General features: G+C 44.6%; 2 protein-coding genes and 1 pseudogene across 2 annotated transcripts in view; 2 read left to right on the top strand and 1 right to left on the bottom strand.

The window, feature by feature from the left end:
- Positions 1-6,216: 6,216 nt before the first annotated feature.
- Positions 6,217-6,738, top strand: LOC114907824 (annotated as a pseudogene).
- Positions 6,739-7,838: 1,100 nt separating this feature from the next.
- FANCD2OS (FANCD2 opposite strand) lies at positions 7,839-8,200 on the top strand. Its single transcript, XM_029241905.1, is given in 2 exon segments — positions 7,839-8,031; positions 8,034-8,200. Coding segments are annotated over 2 exon segments (360 nt in total).
- Positions 8,201-8,469: 269 nt separating this feature from the next.
- The window catches only part of FANCD2 (FA complementation group D2), a 54,590-nt gene continuing 43,886 nt past the window's right edge, over positions 8,470-19,173 (bottom strand). Inside the window, exons 35-44 of the mRNA XM_029244487.1 lie at positions 19,009-19,102; positions 18,241-18,363; positions 17,309-17,402; positions 16,536-16,607; positions 15,786-15,824; positions 14,743-14,817; positions 13,691-13,765; positions 12,576-12,722; positions 11,097-11,192; positions 8,470-9,629 (exon numbers count right to left, since the gene is read on the bottom strand). Coding sequence (XP_029100320.1) covers positions 9,564-9,629; positions 11,097-11,192; positions 12,576-12,722; positions 13,691-13,765; positions 14,743-14,817; positions 15,786-15,824; positions 16,536-16,607; positions 17,309-17,402; positions 18,241-18,363; positions 19,009-19,102 — 881 coding nt within the window. The 3' untranslated portion in view covers positions 8,470-9,563. The remainder of the gene's footprint in view (positions 9,630-11,096; positions 11,193-12,575; positions 12,723-13,690; positions 13,766-14,742; positions 14,818-15,785; positions 15,825-16,535; positions 16,608-17,308; positions 17,403-18,240; positions 18,364-19,008; positions 19,103-19,173) is intronic.

Genomic DNA, 19,173 nt, shown 5'->3' with positions numbered 1-19,173 from the left:
AGTCCCCCCCCAACCCCCAGCCCACACCCCGCGCCACCGCTACCACCACTTCTGTCTCTGGAAGTTACGGTCGTTGGCGGGGGAGCGTGGGCCCGCATCATCCCTTCCCTCGGGTGCTCCAAACTAAGCTTGCGGTCTGTGTCCACAATAAGCTGGGCATAGCCAATTAAACCACATTAAATATAAATCATTTTTAAAATGCCTTTAAACAACACAACATGATGTCCCACCTTACAATTATCAAATGAACAAACGTTATTTTTTTTTTAACGATAATAGTGTTGAAGAGGCTGAGGGGAAATTGGTAAACTCGTAAATAGCTGGTCACACTGTAAACTGGCACAAACCCTTCGGAAGGAAATTTGTAAATTGTTAGCAAGAGCTGTAAAAATTTTCAAACTTTTTAACCTAGGTATTAACAAAAGTATTGAAAAAGAAAAAACACTTTATGCACAAAGGTGTTCTTTGAGGCATTATGTGTTTTTTAAAAATAAATCTCAACAGTTGGGGAATGGCTAAACATTGGTATGGCCACTTAGAGCAATATTATGCAGTCATATAAATGCAAATTATGAAAAACTGTGGCAACATAACGGAGATGATAAATGAAAGGGAAAACAAAATGCATGTGTTGTTTTTTAAATTGCAACTATGCAAAAATTATATCTGCTTGAGGACAAGAAGGATATACCAAAAAAATGTCAATACCTAGTTTGTTAAGGTAGTGGAATTATGGGCAATTTTATTTTTGTTTCAGGGAATATTTACAATCTGGTTTGTATGGTAAATGCCTTTTAGTTTTTAAAAAGTGATGAACAGTCGGATTTCTTCTAGCAGTAGCTGGGAAGAAAACATTACTAACAGTCCTGTACTCTGGTAGAAGATCTTATAAGCTATAATGCTGCTTTCTTTAAATATAAATTTATTTATTTAATTTATTTATTTTTGGCTGTGTTGGGTCTTCGTTGCTTCACGCAGGCTTTCTCTAGTTGTGGCGAGCGGGGGGCTACTCTTCGTTGCGATGCGTGGGCTTCTCATTGCGGTGGCTTCTTTCATTGCAGAGCATGGGCTCTAGGCATGCAGGCTTCAGTAGTTGCAGCACGCGGGCTCAGTAGTTGTGGCTCACAGGCTCTAGAGCACAGGCTCAGTAGTTGTGGCGCACGGGCTTAGTTGCTCCGCTGCATGTGGGATCTTCCCGAACCAGGGCTTGAACCCATGTCCCCTACATTGGCAGGCAGATTCTCAACCACTGCGCCACCAGGGAAGCCCCTATAATGCTGCTTTAATAGCTGTTACCTCACTGGATCCTCACAAAACCCTGTGGAAGGAAGTGAGGAAGAGGTTTCCAATTTTACAGATGAGAAAACTGAAGTACAGGGTCACAGAGCCAATTAAGTGGTGGACCTTCACCAGCTGATTCCAGACTCCATTATCTTTTCATTGTACCACTCTGAGAACAGGTTAAAGTCCATCTGAGCTCTCCCACATTTTCATGTAAATGGTTTCTAAAATAATAATAAATATCAATCCTAAATATCAAGCGCAGGCATCCAGAAGGCTCTCTGCCATTCAGTCCTCCAGTTATGGGTTTGCCAATGTGGTACTTCTTCATTGTAGGAATTGTTCCCAACGCGTGATGCAGGGCTTCACAGGCAAGCTTCAGGAATGCTCTTGGTGCAGCAAGGAGTGCTTCCGGGTGACAGACTGCCTCAGCATAAAGGAGACAGATCCCTATCCTTGAGTCTGTCACACACTTCACAGAACTTGGGGATCTTGTCACTGACTCCAGGTGTAACAATCAGCGTGAAATCAAATTCGTGAAGAAATGTTTTGATTGTACTGTGTGGTCATTTGAGTTGCCTTTGCAATCATGTGTACTTGGAACATTATTTGCATGGCTATAGGTATAGTGTGTGCAGTGTGGCAATGTTGCTGGCTACTGTAAAAACATTATATGGGCTCTCAGGAGAGCAAATGCGGCTGTTGTCACGAGAATCCCTGGATGGTGCAACCAGAATGTTGTTGCATGATACAGACCAAACTGATGTTGTAGATCATCAATAATATGAAGTATGGGAGATTCTGGCTTTCTATACACGTATGGTAGCCGTGGAGGTGGAGTATCAGACTTGGAGGTGATGGCAAATGGTGCCTCCAGGAATACATCCCTTAATGTTGGGCAGATTAGACAGAGGACTGTGGTGCAGATTGTCATAACAGCATGAAGCCTTCTCTATCCAACAATTCTTAATCATACAATTCTGCTTTGGGGGACTTTCATTTAAAAAACACAACTGGGCTTCGCTGGTGGCGCAGTGGTTGAGAGTCCGCCTGCCGATGCAGGGGACACGGGTTCGTGCCCCGATCTGGGAAGATCCCACATGCCGCGAAGCGGTTGGGCCCATAAGCCATGGCCGCTGCGCCTGCGCGTCCGGAGCCTGTGCTCCGCAACGGGAGAGGCCAGAACAGTGAGAGGCCCGCGTACCAACCCCCCCCCCCAAAAAATAAAAAACACAACTGTGCAATAAAAACTCCTGTTTTGTTTGCTTTTTAAATAACAAGTATCTCTTTTATTCAAGAGGAAAATAAAAATAAACTTACTGGGTGAAAAAAAGTTGCAATTCAAAATCATCTCAGGGGACTTCCCCGGTGGTCCAGTGGGTAAGACTCCACGCTCCCAATGCAGGGGGCCCGGGTTCAATCCCTGGTGAGGGAACTAGATGACACATGCATGGCGCAACTAAGAGTCTGCATGCCGCAATGAAGATCCCAAGTGCCGCAACTAAGACCCGGTGCAGCCAAAATAAATATATATATATATTTTTTGCGTTACGCGGGCCTCTCACTGTTGTGGCCTCTCCCATTGCGGAGCACAGGCTCCGGACGTGCAGGCTCAGCTGCCATGGCTCACAGGCCCAGCTGCTCCGCGGCATGTGGGATCTTCCCGGACCGGGGCACGAACCTGCGTCCCCTGCATCGGCAGGCGGACTCTCAACCACTGCGCCACCAGGGAGGCCCCAAAATAAATATTTTTAAAAAAAATCATTTTCGTCTTTTCCAAGACTCATCATTCTCTGCCCCTCTCTCCACCTCCAACTCTCTCATCTCTCCTTCCACATGGATACACATGCGTGCGTACACACACACACACACACACACAGTGGACATCTGACAGTTCTTGACAAGTCCCTCAAAACTATCTTGTCTTCCAAACCACTATCTCAGCCTGACCCCATCCCTGGGCCCCAGTCTTTCCCCTTCAGCTTCACCCAAAGAGCCAGGCAAAAGGTGACCGCTCTTGTTTGTGCTGTGTTCTATGGTTCACGAAGTGCAAGGGCAATTTCTGGGTATATAAGGGAAGGGCAGGTGGGCCATTAGTTAATTCCTCCTACAAATACTGCACCCTGCCAGGCACTGTGATGGGCACTGCGGATATAGGAGTCAGCTGGGTAGACCTCTCTTCCCCCAGCCTTCCAGAGTAGTTGTTTGCAGTGAGGTTTAAAAGTAGTCAGATCACTCCTTTACTAAGGTGAAAGTGTCAGTTTTTCAGCTTTGTGAGAATGGGACAGAATCTTCCTTCTTGAGGTTTAACAGAAAGCAAAGTTTTTGGTTGGGAAGTCAAGGAGACACATATCTTTGTTTGCTCTTGACAAGCGAGCACGTATAAATTCTGTGCCCCTGCATTGGGATCATTTCAATGCAGCAACAAAGGCCTTCAGAATTCTGGGTAACTCAGCCCGAATACCCAGAGTAGGGTTTAAAGAGTAGAGCTTACATTTTAACACTAACTACAGCTCCCGGGACATTTATGCAGATTCCTGGCCACAGTCTTTGAAGTGGGCGCGTTGTGCTCTCTGACCAGATCAAAGGCACACCATTGGGGCGAGGCAGGGAGGAGGTGGAGGGGAACAGAGAGGAAGGTGATTCGGACCAGCGCTCCTGAAGGGCTGAGTCCTGGACCAGGTGTTCCAATCAGGTGGGGGTTCCTAGCTGGGGCGCCTCGAGGCCCCCACCCCCACCCCCCTGCGGCTCGGGCTCCCCCGCCGTCCTGGGTCACAAAGGCGGTTGCCAGGCGCCGGGTGGAGAAAAGATGCGGCCCGGGAACAGCGGCCGCCACTCTGGAGCGTGCGGCCCGCGGACTTCAGCAGGTGAGCCCCCAGCCCGGATGGTGGGACCGGAACCGGGCTCCCACCGCTACCTCTGCCTCGGCCAGAGCCATCTGGCCTCCGCCCCGGGTCGGGGCCCCCGGGGGATAAGCCCCTCTTCCGGCTGGGAGGCGGAGCCTCCCTCACTCAGGGCAGCTCCAGCCCCTCGGGATCGCAGTTCACAGTTCACGAGGACCTTAGCTGCACTTTGTCGCTGCTTTCCCCTTTCCCAGGTGGGGAAACCAAGGGATTGGGTTCCTTGGCATGGGAGGAATGGTACGAAGGGGAAGCCTTTTGGGCTAGAACCAGGTGTTCCCTATCCGGGAGCTATAAGAGCAGCTTGAACAGACTTCCTAGATTCAACCCCTCCTGGAATGCATGACGGTGACTTCTGGGTGGTAGGAGTGGGGGGTGAACTATCTTTATTTGAACGCTGTGTTAAAGTGATGGAAAGACCTGGGGTCAGAAGCCCTCTTTCATCCCATGTTGGTTCTGCGCAATATATATATATATATATATATATATATTTTGCAGTACGCGGGCCTCTCACTGTTGTGGCCTCTCCCGTTGCGGAGCACAGGCTCCGGACGCGCAGGCTCAGCGGCCATGGCTCACGGGCCCAGCCGCTCTGCGGCACGTGGGATCTTCCCGGACCGGGGCATGAACCCGTGTCCCCTGCACTGGCAGGCGGACTCTCAACTGCTGTGCCACCAGGGAAGCCCGGTTCTGCCCAATATTTAGGCTGGACATTTGATAAAGCCTTTTCCCTCTGGCCCTATTTCCTCTTAGGAGACAAGTGAGGAAAGGCTCCTGGGATTTTTCTTTTTTTAGTCATATGCTCAGAGGCGTTAACGCCCTCCACCTGCACCTTGCCTTGGTGGTGTACCAGAGCAGCCCTGATCCTGGATGTATGCTCCTAGGGTCATAATATCAAGCACCAGAAGTCTTCCACAGGCTGTTTGGAATAGATAACTATCCCCTGGGTGTCAATTTCTCATCCGAAGGCAGCCCAGATATTTGAGCAGTATGCACAAGGGCCTGCATAGATCAGGAGAAACATACCAGTTGGAGGAAATCAACAAATCTCCTTTCTACTAACCACTGTCAGGGGCAGGTCTTCTGGTTTGAAAGGTCACTAACAATTCCCTTTAAAAAACGAAACTTACCGTGTCACAAACTATGGTGGAGGTGTCAAACTTTTGACAGTATTTCCTGGGCAATTACTGGATGGGATGGGATCAGATCTGCTGCTACCTTTGAGGGAGACTAGAGAAGGGGCAGAGAAATACACTTGACTGGAAAGAAAAGGGATATGCTATGCCCCTTAACATAATAGGTAGGTGCTCAAAAAATGTTAGTAGTTAGTAGTTGACAATTTTAAAGCAGAAAAATGGAAAGTCCGAATTCTACTTGGATAAATTTTGAGTTAGCAACATCGTCCCAGCCCTTTCCTTTATCTCCAAAGGGCGGGGGCGGGAATCAAGTTCTTAACCAGTGGGTCTTTCATAGATAAGAAAAAGACAAAAACAAAACACACATAGAAGAACCAGAAAAATCTTTTATAAACTTTAAAAGACTGGCCTTTGGAATTTTTTTTCCCTCCCAGCCTGGTATAATTCCTCTGAGGTGGTATATAAGTAGCTCAGGGCCCTGAGAGAGCTGCTCCCTTGTGTCAGAAAAGAGGTTTTTAGGGCCAAGAGCAGACTGTCTCCATAATTAAGAATAGTAAAAGCTGAAGTTCCTTAAAGGAACAGCATAAGAAGTTCTCAAACTACAAGGTACATCAGACTCCCCTGGAGGGTTTGTTTAAATGCAGAATGCAGGGTCCTTCCCCCCAGAGTTTCTGATTCTATAGGTCTCAGGTGGGGCCCAAGAATCTGCATTTCTGCCACATTCCCAGATGACTGTCATGGTTCTAGTCCCCGAATCATACTTTGAGACCGCCCCCGCCGCGGGTCCCAGCAGCTCGGGCGGCGGGAGGAGCGGCAGCGGCCAGGCAGCCCAGCTTCGCAAAGGCTCTCGGCGCGCCGCGGCCCGCAGGCACCCAGCACGCGCCCACCCCGCCGCCACGATGCCCAAGAGGAAGGTCAGCTCGGCCGAGGGGGCGGCGAAGGAGGAGCCCAAGAGGAGATCGGCGAGGTTGTCAGCTAGCTAATCCGGCTCCTGCAAGAGTGGAAACGAAGCCAAAAAAGGCGGCAGGAAAGGATAAATCTTCCGACAAAAAAAGTGCAACAAAAGGGAAAAGGGGAGCAAAGGGAAAACAGACTGAAGTGGCCAACCAAGAGACTAAAGAGTTACCTGCAGAAAATGGAGAAACTAAAAATGAGGAGAGCCCAGCTTCTGATGAAGCAGGAGAGAAAGAAGCCAAGTCTGATTAATATCACACACCTGGTCCTATCAGTGGTCCCTGTTTCCCTTCTTGTACAATCCAGAGGAATATTTTTATCAACTATTTTGTAAATGCAAGTTTTTTAGTAGCTCTAGAAACATTTTTAAAAAGGAAGGAATCCCACCTCATCCCATTTTTTAAGTGTAAATGCTTTTTTTTAAGAGGTGAAATCATTTGCTGGTTGTTTATTTTTTGGTACAACCACAAAATAGTGGGATATTGAATATGGGAGGCTTTGATTCTCTTGGGTGTCGGCTTATTCCACAGATGGAAGGTAGCTTTTATATCCTATAATACAAAGCATACTAAATGGCAGTTTGGAGTCAGTTGTGCATTTAATGCCTTAAACACTTTAAATTACTTCTCTTCCCACGTTGTTTTTGGTAGAATTGTTTCCTAAAGCAAACCACTCACCCCTTGATCTTGGCTCTCCTGGGCAGAATTTTGTGCACTCTGTAACATCTTTGGTTGTGGTAGTCCAGTTCTTCTAGTAACTGTTAATGTGCTGTGAACGACTGACAATTTGAGTATGTAGTGTATGTGATTATTAAATTGTGAATTAGTGGGACTTACGATGTAACAGCATATCAATATTTGAAGGTATTGGTACTTGATATCCTGTGAAGGAAAATTTGCCCCCAAATTTTAAGCTGGAAAGTCACTGGAATAACTGTTCAGAAAAGAATCACAACTACATGATTTTTTAGGTTTTTGGTACGTATGTTGAGAGTTGTGTACAAGTTGAAATGTCTGTGTACTGATCCTCAAAACAACCAATAAAATCTCAATTATGAAAGAAAAAAAAAGAATCATACTTTGAGAACCAACGGTATAAATACATGGGATTTAGAGTCACAAATATTTGGCAAGACACACCTTTCTGAGCATCCATCCACAAATAATGTCTCATCATGAAATGCCAGCAGCTTCTGCCACCTGAGAGGCATAGATTCTGACTTCAGCAGTTATCAACACAGCACAGATCCTAATGCTGAGCAGGGACACTCCATTTTGGACACATCTATTTCCTCATCTGTAAAATGGGTACAAACCTACCTTCAGAGGCTTGTGATAAGGTTTAATAAAGTACACATAGCAGTTGCCAGATTCAATACTTGTCACTATCCTCTACTGCCCTTTATAGAATTACTAATATCCTAACATCTATTGGAATCTTTTCATGAGAACTACAGAGTAAGTTAAAGTCAATAATGAGACAGAGATGTGAATTTAAACAGCCATGCCCCTGTCAAAAGCATGCTAGGAAAATCCCATGTTCTGATTCCTCTCCTCTAGGACTGTCAATGGCAGGGTACCAGCTCTGGTCACCATGGGTCCCACCGGACGAGGGCTTCCAATGGCTGCAGCATACAACGCCTACGCCTTCTTCCAAGCACCCCTTTAGGGCTTCCCCCTGCTTCCCCCACACCCCTTCTCATCTTGAAGTGCAGCTGTGCTTTCAAGAGGTCTCTCTAGTTCTAGACAGTCCATTCCTGGAGCCTCAGCCTTTTGCAAAATCATCAGCCGGGAGCACCAGGGGCCCACTGGACTTAAGGAGCCTCAGATTCAGATGACAGTGACCATGTGCAAATAGATGCTGTGCTCCATCCTCTTGCTGTATGCGACGTACAATAAGTGCACCTTTGCCTCGCAACACTCCAAGTAAAGTGTCCCCATCTGATCCCCATTCCTCACACCACGCCTTTTGCTATGTGCCTGAAGCTTACATAGACCTTTCTGTGTAAAGGAAACTGTGTTTGCAGTGACAATTCAGGAGCCCCCCTCCTCTCTTCCTGTCCAAAAATAGGCCAGTGACAGAGCAAGGGAGAACATTTCTATTGTAAAGCTGAACAACCATTTAGAGTCAAACTAGCATTGACATGTACATGTAATAAAGAACCATTAAACAAACCATATAAACCAATGAGCCTACTGTGAACTCTTTTCAACACTGAAGACCACAATGAGTTGGGGAAACAAAGAGTGTCAAGGAAGGAGATTATGGATTTCTATGTACATGAGGATGAAGGGGTCAAAAATCTGTATGTGGGTCAACAATTTAAAAAAACAAAAACAAATAACCTCCCCCACCATAAAACGAACAAAAAAACCTAACCAGCCACACCCTAATACTACCAGAGAGTACAAAAGTGGGTACAAATATAACAAATATTAATTAATATTTACAGCTTGGCAAAAAAGAACTTGGTAGCAGCACTGAAACTGGGCTTTCTGGCAGAAGACATGAGAGTTCTCCATTTTAGCTGAAATGTACTCCTAATGTTCTATTTTTAATAAACTATAAGTAATTTTGTAGCATTGTTCTAACTAGATTATAGGTATAACTCAGAATAATGTGGAAATAAAATAAAAATTATATATGCAAAGTTAACATGAATTTGATGCTGCCTTTTTCTCCTTTATCATATCTACATGACCACCAAAAATTTAAAAAGCAGCCAAACATTCGACTTTCTTTGGGCATTAAAAGAAATTCGTCACTCCTCCAAAAAAGATCACAAAATATCTTCTCATCTCAAATAATAGGGTCCTTGTAATAGGGAACATATGATTGTAATTGGTAGAACTGATGTGTTGTACCAGTCTCCATTATTTCTCTGCACAAGCACCAATTCAGTTCCATCTATGAAGGAAATTCGAAAAGAGGAATGAGGTAGCTGAGGCAGAACTTAAAACAGAATTTATTTGTAAGACTGGTACAAGCCTAAATTCTAGAATAAATCCAGAGTTTCAAAACTAGCTCCTGAAGCTCAGAGTCATGACTACTCTAGCACAGCACTGCCATGTTTGCCTAAATTGGTAAGTAACACTACATTCGAATTCTGAGCCACGGTCTTTGATGTTAGTAGACAACCTGTGAAATCCACAATTAAGTTGATTCAATAAAGCCCCTTCTTTAAGGACAAAATAGGATGCTTCCAGTTAGAAAGGCAGACAGCAGATTTGAAACCCTGAACACAAAATGGTAAGTAGCTGGCAGAGATGGGGAGGGAGTATCGTTCTGTGGTCTAATCAGAGTCATCATCACTCTCTTGCTCCTTTTCTCCATCACTTGCTTCATCTTCTTCACCGTCCTAAGAGGCAAAGGATAATTAAGTATTTTAGGTCATCCGGGCGACGCCATGACTTGCAACACTGCTCCCACAGCATATATGACTGTATTGTATCGTTGTTAAAAACAATGATAGGTTTTAAACCATTCTTTTGAGAATGAATCAGAGGCGCCCCCATTCTTGTATCATGGCCTCTAAGCCAAGACAATGGAGGGAGCCATTTTGATACTGACTTATGCCATTCTGCAACCCAACTAAATACGCATGATTTGTAAATAAGCCACGGCCCTCCAGCTCCACTGCATGTGTGTGACATAGGAACAAAATGGGCATTCAATATAGAATGAAATGTTTGTTAAATTCAAAATCCAATAGGAATCCAGAGTAAAATTCTCTCTGGTTTGTAAAATCTAATCTGGGAGGCTTGCTTATGACAAAGCACCAAACTAATAGGATACTGTCTGCCTCAAAACTTTTTTATGGGGACTTCCCTGGTGGCGCAGTGGTTAAGAATCCACCTGCCAATGCAGGGAACACGGGTTCGAGCCCTAGTCCGGGAAGATCCCACATGCCGCGGCCTAAGCCGCGTGCCACAACTACTGAAGCCCGTGCTCTGCAACAAACAGAAGCCACCGCAATGAGAAGCCCGTGCACCACAACGAAGAGTAGGCCCCGCTCGCAGCAACTAGCAAAAGCCCGCATGCAGCAACAAAGACCCAACGCAGCCAAAAATAAATAAATAAATAAATTTATAGGGGGAAAAAAAGAAAGCCATAAAACTTTTTTATCAGAACAAGGTGGAGATATTCCATACAAATAAAACAGAGGACCATGTAATAAAAGAATTTTTCATACTAAATGGTCCTTACGCATCAGCCTCAAATTGCATTACAAACTGTATCCACAGCAGGGGTTCTTAAATCTCAGCTTCTCTGTATCTATACCCCACCTGAATTGTAACAAACTTTAATAAATATATACATTTTTCTTTAGCTTTCTTTAAAGTCTCAAAAGCATTGGTAGTAGCCCAAAAGAGCATAAGGACTCCTACTCTTACTTTAGTCCTCAGTGGTAGCAGCTTTTGATCCTGTGCTTTAGCTTTCACATTTCTATTTTAGATATTCAAACAACATGTTTAAATGGTTTAACTCATTCTTCTCAACACTTAGAGAACACTTTGACCTCTTCGTATCTCCCCTCTAAAATGGTTTCAGATATGAATTCAGGAGGCTATAATGGAAGGGAACTTTCAACTCTATAACATATGCTACAAACAACTCCAGATACTCAAGTTGTGATTAAAATATTGAGTGATTATAATATCGTGTGGGTTTTTTTTTTTTCTGGCCCCCACAGAATTCACATAAGCACAGAAGCTTTTTTGGAGGGAATGGAGATGGGCATAGAAGTATCTGATTATAAAATCAAGCAGGGAAAATGCTGCACTCTCTACCATCAATGCCACTCTGGTGCCTTTTACCGACATACCTCTGTTCCTTTGCTCTTGGAGACCTGGGATGACGTATCATCCTCACTCTCATCTGCTGTGCTCTCCTGGGAATTCTGGGATATAATCTCTTCACCCTGAATGTGAATGGGCCAGGACAAACAGTGGGTCATAATGATCACATATGGGGTCTCAAGGGGAGAAAGGCTTAGTTTATAGACAAGGCAAAGAAAGATATTCAGTCATTCAAATATGGTCAAACACGGACAGCAACCTGTGATCCAGCATCTAGAGAAGTGATAATCAACCCAAGATTTCTAAGATGCTTGTGGCTCTGATACAATATGTAGTTTTAAAGGTTCATCTTTGTATTCTAATATCATACTAGTTTTACAAGGCCAGACTGTATTGGTGACTCTTTCAGGTAATGCTGAATATGGTTCTAAAGTTTCCCAAATACCTTAAGGTATGTGAGCATGAACACCAACACACCAATCACAAATGGCCATGTAGAGGCTAAAGGATGGTATACTAAAATGGTTTAAGAACATCAAATCTGGATCAGGACTCTTTGGACTCAAACCCTTGCTCCACTCACTTATGGCTGAATGATAAGTTACTTAAATTTGCTGAGCTTCAATTTTCTCATGGAAGCAAGAGATTGAAGTGAAGAAAGGAAGCTAATTCTCTGGGGAGCTATTCTTTTCATACATAAGATTTTTTCTTTTCTTTTTTTTTTGCGGTACGCGGGCCTCTCACTGTTGTGGCCTCTCCCGCTGCGGAGCACAGGCTCTGGACGTGCAGGCTCAGTGGCCATGGCTCCACGGCATGTGGGATCCGCCTGGGCTGGAGCACGAACCCGTGTCCCCTGCATCGGCAGGCAGACTCTCAACCACTGCGCCACCAGGGAAGCCCAGATTTTTTTTTTTTTTTTTTTGTCATATATAAGATTTTAAGACTCAGATGTTGTAAGCATGAATGAGGAGGGTTTGCACTGTATTTGAAAAATGCTATAAGTCCAAAGTAGTAGTATAAGCAAAACAAGATTTCAGCCAGTCAGTCAGACAATTGAAAGAACTAAGAAATGCTCATTTGTTAAAATTAGCCAGAGAATAATTTCAGGAACAAGACAGACTGGTTTTAGGGGAAAAAACCCAAAATAACTAAACAAACAAAGTTTCTCCATATACAAAAATATTCTAAATCTACCCACATTAGGGCTTAAAGGTATCCCTCTAGCTATGGAAAGAGGTTTTCCTGATCTGCTCCTCTATGTCTGAGGCCTTGTTGATATCAATGGTATGTTTTGGTGCCTTCGCTGCCTGCGATGAGGAGTGCAACCTGCAACCAGGGCCCAAAGGCAATGTACCCTAACGTTAAGAGCTAAACAGTCACAGATTTGAGAAAAGCAGTTTTGAGTATTGAGAGATTGGGGCTTAGGTGACCTTCCTTAGATACTTTCCAATGCTCTCACAAAAAAAGGAAGTAGGAGATTACTACTGGTGGGCTCCCAGGCTTACCTGCAAGTCCCGGTTTTTGAGATTGCCCAGCCAAAAAGCCTCTCGGCAATTGTTGAGGATAAGCATGGCTTTCACTCTGCAAACTAACAGCTCCAGGGTCTTTTTGAGCAAAGGCACATGCTTGGTGAGTTTCGTGTCCTGGTGAATCTGAATGGAAACAAATGCATCCAACTCATCGGGGTTTATCATCATGCTTTCACATTTCCTATACAGAAACTTTTGAATTCCTGACACCTTGAACACTGAACAAGACCATATGCCCTGCCAGTACAGGCCAGAGACATGTTCCATCAAAGAGCAGTAGTCCGGCAGAGTATTCCGAAGAGAACGGCAGCTGTCCTTCAAGCTAAAAGAGCCTAGAAGACATACCACCAACACCTCACGGCTCCTCTTCATAACCTCTTATTGATCAATTATCAATGAATTTACGTAAAATATTCTTGAATGTATATTCTACTGATATTAAACAACAGAGAGTATCCCTGTTTAGCTGAGGGAGTCTTTATAAAATTCCACTGTTCAGCACCTTAAAAAGTTAGAACCAGGGGAGGAAATGAACAACAGGAACTGGGCTTGCCAGTGACTGCAGCACTCCATGGTTCTGTGTTCCTTCACACGAAAAATGACTGGCTCAACTCCAGGCTTCAAGTGGAAAAGTCCTTTAATGCTAAAATGTTCTCACAAGAGACAGATGTGTTCCTTGACAAGTAAGTAGTACAGCTGAAAAGCTCTAAAAACAGCTGCTTTTAGAACTACCTCTTGTCTCCAGCAGAGTCATCACTTAAATAATATTCCTCCTACCCAGAGTACTTTGTAGCAGTTACACATTCACCAACATTCTCTCACCAAAGAAGCGCTCCTGGAGGAAACAGGGCTATGGAGTTGAGTCAAATTTCAGATGCAGAAATTCCCCTCTAGATGATTACCCAATCTCTGCCAGCAACTGAGGATTTGACCACTCTGAATAAACTGCCTTTGGACAGACATAGTCCCAGAAATAAAGGCTCAGGAGGGGTAAAAAAGGAAGAAGGCACTGGAGCCCACGGATCTCCAAAATCACAACCACAGATTAAACCAACAGGTGGGTTGGTGGTGTGACCTGCTTTCCATCTTACCTTGGAATGCCCACACAGGTGATGAAGCAGCCTTGTATTCAACTGGAAGGTTTCCAGTAAACTCAGAACATCTTCCTATAACCGACAACATTCGTAAGTGCCATATGAAACGTTCTCATTTCATTTTATATGCAATATATTCTTGCAACCAAGGGTTCCAAAGAGGATCAAGCCTGCGGGTTCCAGCTGTATATGGATAATCATCTCTTCTTTTTTTAAAATTGAGGTATAGTTGATTTACAATATGTTTCAGGTGTACAACATAGTGATTCACAATTTTTCAAGATTATGCTAGACAATTATCTTAATTTGGCCCTCAAATAGGAGGAGGAGTGATCACTGGCTATCCTCCCCTTTATCTTTCTGAGTTATGAGGGACCAACCAAATATTGTGAGAGTGTTTTGCAAAGTTCAACTTGCTAAGTATGTGTAAGAAGTAATCATCTCTGTTTCTGTTCTTTTTATTTTTAAATTAAAAATTTTGGCTGCACTGTGGGGCACGCGGGACCTTAGTTCCCCGACCAGGGATGGAACCCGCACCCCCTACAGTGGAAGCGCTAAGTCTTCACCACTGGACTGCCAGGGGAGTCCCTGTTTCTATTCTTATTTCACTACTCCAGTCTTGGATCCCATTTGGGTAAAAAACTCTCAAGACTCCGTTATAACAAGAGTTTAAGACACAAATGAGGTTTTTTCGTTCGTTTGTTTTGTTTTTAAATTCCCAAGACCAGACTTAGAGAAGCACACAGGAATAAGCAAATGACACACTAATATGTGAGGTCCTGGGACTGCAGTAGCACAATAAAATCAAGCTAAAAAGAACAACCATCCTCAAGTCTGGAGGAGAAGTAGGAAGGCGGACGTACTATGGAACATTCAGTCCTACATGGGCATCTCTGGGGATAGGTGAAGTGACCAGAAGTACCTAAGCAGATCTGTGGCCCAGAACCTGGGCAAGGGGACCACCCCCATGCCAGCCCAGGGATCGCCGTGGACATATCTTCTGAACAACTGTACAGGGCATATTTTTGCTCTCTGTTCTCAGTTCTTACCCGATGTTTTCTAAAACTGAAGTCTAGGAGAGGCATACACTGCTTCAGAAATGCTTCCACAAAGAGACGCCCGTACTGCAGAAGAGAAGAGACACACTGCTGATGACCTCTGGCTGAGGTCTTTTACCTGAAAGGCCCCTGCCTAAGGCAGCATAACATTTCCCAGACCAGGGGGTTTATTTTCTTATTTTTATATATAAAAAATAAATTGGAAAGGGTCCAAAAGGTTAATTTGGAGAATGTAGCTTAATGCAAAAGCTAAATGGGCCTGCTAACTAAGCCCCAGAATTAGGCAGACTTACCTACCCCAGACACAGTCAATGCACAGGGGTGTTGCTCAGCTTGAGGATGAGGGCACAGAGGAACAGAGGGGAACCCCAGCTCCCTGAGGACACCTTACTCTCAAGAGGAAAGAACTGGGTAGAGCTGAGAAAGCACATGACCACTTGCCCAATTTACCAATCAGGTAAATGACTCCCCCTTCTCACCCATCTCCCATAATGGCACCAGGGTGGAGTGAGTAAAGAGGAAGAGAGAAGCCAGGAGATAATGAGAATGGGGCACCATCCACAAGAAGGAACTGTCAAGAGTGGGCCTAGAAGCATTCTCCCTATAGTGTTCTTTAGCTCTTAAGCTATCAAAGATTTGATGGGTTTGCCATCAAATCTAGGGCTAATCTGGGATATCCCCCGGCAGAGGAGTTCAGCAGATACCAGAACACCAGCTCCCACATTGATAAGGCCATACATGGGCTTTAAAAAGAGCAATCACCCACTCCTCCTTCCTTTCTATTGCCTGGAAAGGAATGGCAGGGAGTGACTACTGCTCCTGAAGCCACTAATCCTATTTCTAAGACTAAGTTTTCAAACTCATAGTAAAATTGGTTTCTCTTGTCATCCAACTAGTATGGGAAAACATATCCATGGTCTTTTCTAGACTACCTCATAGCACAGATTCTGGAGACTGGCTTTTGGGCAAGGTATTAAGCAATTCCACTCAGTTAACTCACAGGAAGAATAAACACTAAAGAGGGCCGGTCTCACCTTCAAACATACATGCAGAACAGGACGGCTATCAAACACCTGGAGAGATGAAGGACAAGAAACCAAAGCTGAAGCCTGCTCCTCTGAGCACCCCAGCCTCCTCCCCACCATGCAAAGCACAGCTCTGAGTGTTGCAGAGACGTCTAAAATGAAGAAGGCAGGCCAACATGTCAACAAGTCAATTACAAAGCAGAACGAAGGAATCCCTGTAACTGAAGTTCAAGAAAAGGAAGAGGGGAGCTGAGAGGAACAAGGAATTGATTCCAACTGGGAATGTTAAGAAGATGGCATTGCAGAGGCCCCAAACCTTGATCTGAAGCCTGAAGAAAGAGTAGATGAGGCAGAAAGGAGAGAGAGCAACATTCTAAGCTGGAGGAACAGTCTGAGCAAAATCATGGAGTGGGGGAGAGCACAGAGTATGTGTGAGGGATAAAGAAGGCACTCAGGTGGGAAGAGGGACACAGTGGGGAATGTGCTCAGACCCACGGCGGGGTGGTGGTGGCGATGACATGGGGAAGGACCCATTAAATAGTAAGTGCTGTGGCACAGATGGGAAGGAGGAAGGCAGAGAAGGAAAAGACACTGCTCAGGAAGAGGGGAAGGGGTTATCCAGGGTGGGTGGGGCATAGGGAGGAAGATGGGGGAAGCAGGTCCCCAAGGGAGGCTGGGGAGAGTCCAGTTTGGAAGCCAGGCCCCTTGCTGGTTCCTGCAATTAGCCAGTGAGATGAGATAAGGAGCTTCCATGCTCACCTTTATCAGGTTGATGAGGATACTGAAGTTTCGAACAGCCATGTTCCAGTAGAGGAGCTTCTCTTCATGAATCTAGAGGCAGCCAAATATACACACACCTCTGAATCACAGCCAAATACTTCTCTTACTGTACTCCTACTAATATATGGTTCTTGAACTACACAGTTATACAGAGATTTAAGCCAATTATCCTCCTACAGAGATGTGGCAACCAGTGCACCCACAAGATGGTTCTGAGGCCTGCATGTATGTGGTAACATTAGGGTATCTTATAGAGACTTTCTAATAAGAGGACCTCTCTTCAATAATTTCCAAGTAGGAAAAAGCCTCTGCAACATACCTCTGGGCCATCAGCTCCCTGTGGCTTCTCTGATTCCCTAGGCAAGCCCTATCTCCCAGCAGGCTAGCTCGGTTCTGGTTAGCAGGCTACCAAGGCCCAGGCTACCACAGCATCTCAAACAGGCTTGCTCACCTCATGCCAGATCACAAGTTGCAACCCGGTATATGAGGCTGCAACCAAAGATATTTTTTTCCAGACTAGGTCTATGGAGTCCCAAGTCCCCTGGGAAGTAGCCAGGGAAAACAGAGCCCAATCCTCACTTCCAACCAGAGGGAAAGGAAATTAAACCAGAAGCTCTTTGAAAAAAAAATCCTGGATCTTAGTAACTCGAAGGAAATAGCTTAGGAGAAAATTCTGGACCCAAGGAGTAGAAGAATCAGCAGCTTCCAAGTAATCCAGAGTCTACTTCTTGGGGTGGGAATATCTGACTTACCTGCTCCGAGTCTGCTGCTGTTCCAGCCTGAAGACCTTTCACTGTCTTCTCTAGTTCAGCCATCATCACACGGAAGAAAATGACAAACGTGTGCCTAGAAGAGAAAAGGATGATGCCCACACAATGATGCACTGCTCAGAAACAAAGTCCTGGGAAGAAGCCAGGGAACCAAAAGTTATTTCCCTCCCCACCTCTCTGAATGTCCTTTCACTAGGGTCCACCCTAAGACGACGTGAGAGTGGGAAGGATTTAGAAATGAGCCGAGAAGATGGCCTGTGAAATCAGAGGATTAACTACATGAAGGGTGAGTGTAGTGGTAAAGAGCAGGAAAGTAGTGGTGAGAAGATCTGAGTTTAAGTTCCTAGTTCCATATTTACTTTATTGCCTGTATCAATTGAGCAAGCCCCCTAACACTCATTTTTCTCATCAGTGAAACAGGGGTAATGATACCTACCTCACAGATTCATCAAAAGGATCAAATGAGATAAACGATATAAGAGTGTGTTATAAACTGTGAAGACCATACAAGTGTCAGATAACCACTGATATTATGAGACACAAAACCCATTAAGTGAGACATATATGGTTAGATACAACAATCACTGTATCCTTCTAAAGATGGCTAAAATACTGGAAAAGTAATTTCACATTTAAAGGATGAAAGCACTGATAGAAGTCTGGTGATTAAATATCCAATGCCGTTGAAGACTGTAACTACTGAAAATTCATTCCTCAGTAAGGTCCTTTCACATGGGCTGGCTAAGAGCTGCTTGGAGAGAATGCACAGTAGACACTGTGTGTGTTGAATGAATGATTGTACCTACCCTCTGTATCAGAACTAGATGAAGAGTAAGGTAGTTATTTGGAAACTACATACATTAGACAGTGTGATTCTAACTTAGGGAGAGAACAAGAGGAGAGTACTCCCTTACCTGTTCAGTGTAGGGAATGTGGAGGAAGATGCCTCTTTAGGAGAGTTGATCAGTTCCGGGACACCAACACCAGCGATCTCCTCTATGGCCTTCAGAACACTGTCTGTGTGCTCCAGGTAGATGCTGCATTGACAGCCATAGGAGTATGAATGCATGTTACAGAATTCCTAAATCAAGATTTCTTTCTTGAGACATTACCAGGTACTAAGCTTTAAAACAACTATTAGCATTTATTTTACTTTATTTTTTTTTATTTTTTGGCTGCACCACGTGGCTTGTGGGATCTTAGTTCCCCAACCAGGGACTGAACCTGGGGCCATAGCAGTGAAAGCGCCAAGTCTTAACCACTGGACCGCCAGGGAACTCCCAATACTTATTTTTAATAAGGATTCCAAATACTTGTCAGGACGTAAAGGAAATGATGTCTCAGTTGGAAATACAGTTAGACACCTTGAAAGTGATGGCTGTGTCTTGGATATGGGAGGCAATAATAAATATCCGACTCATTGGTTAACAAGGCAGGATACAACAGCAGACTCCCCCACTTCCTCTATGATTTGATTTAATAAAGAACTAGCTGACAGTATAAAACAGAACAAGAAGATCTGACAATCCACATATTCCAAATTATGTTAATTTCAAACCTACTTCACTGCTTCCAAGTTACCCCTAACCAAGGTAATTTCTCAGTTTTTGACCAGACAAGGGATCTGAACAGTGGCAAAATGGAAGGCTATTTGGCTTGTGGACAGAAACTGAGCCTCTCACCTAAGCAAAGCCTGGAGCTGGTCATTAGGAATGCCGCTCTTCTCTTTCTCCCCACTTGGCCACACCCGGAAAAGGAACTGTCTGGCCAGGGAAGCTGTTGGAGAAACAAGGCAAAGATATCTCATTCATGGAAAATGAACTTCACTCTTGTTTTGCAGGCTTTTG

Source organism: Monodon monoceros, unplaced genomic scaffold, assembly GCF_005190385.1.
Source record: "Monodon monoceros isolate NGI ecotype Baffin Bay Population unplaced genomic scaffold, NGI_Narwhal_1 Super_Scaffold_3, whole genome shotgun sequence".
Lineage (NCBI taxonomy): Eukaryota > Metazoa > Chordata > Mammalia > Artiodactyla > Monodontidae > Monodon > Monodon monoceros.
Note: the sequence above shows the minus strand (reverse complement) of the source record. Positions and strands in the feature narration are given on the sequence as shown.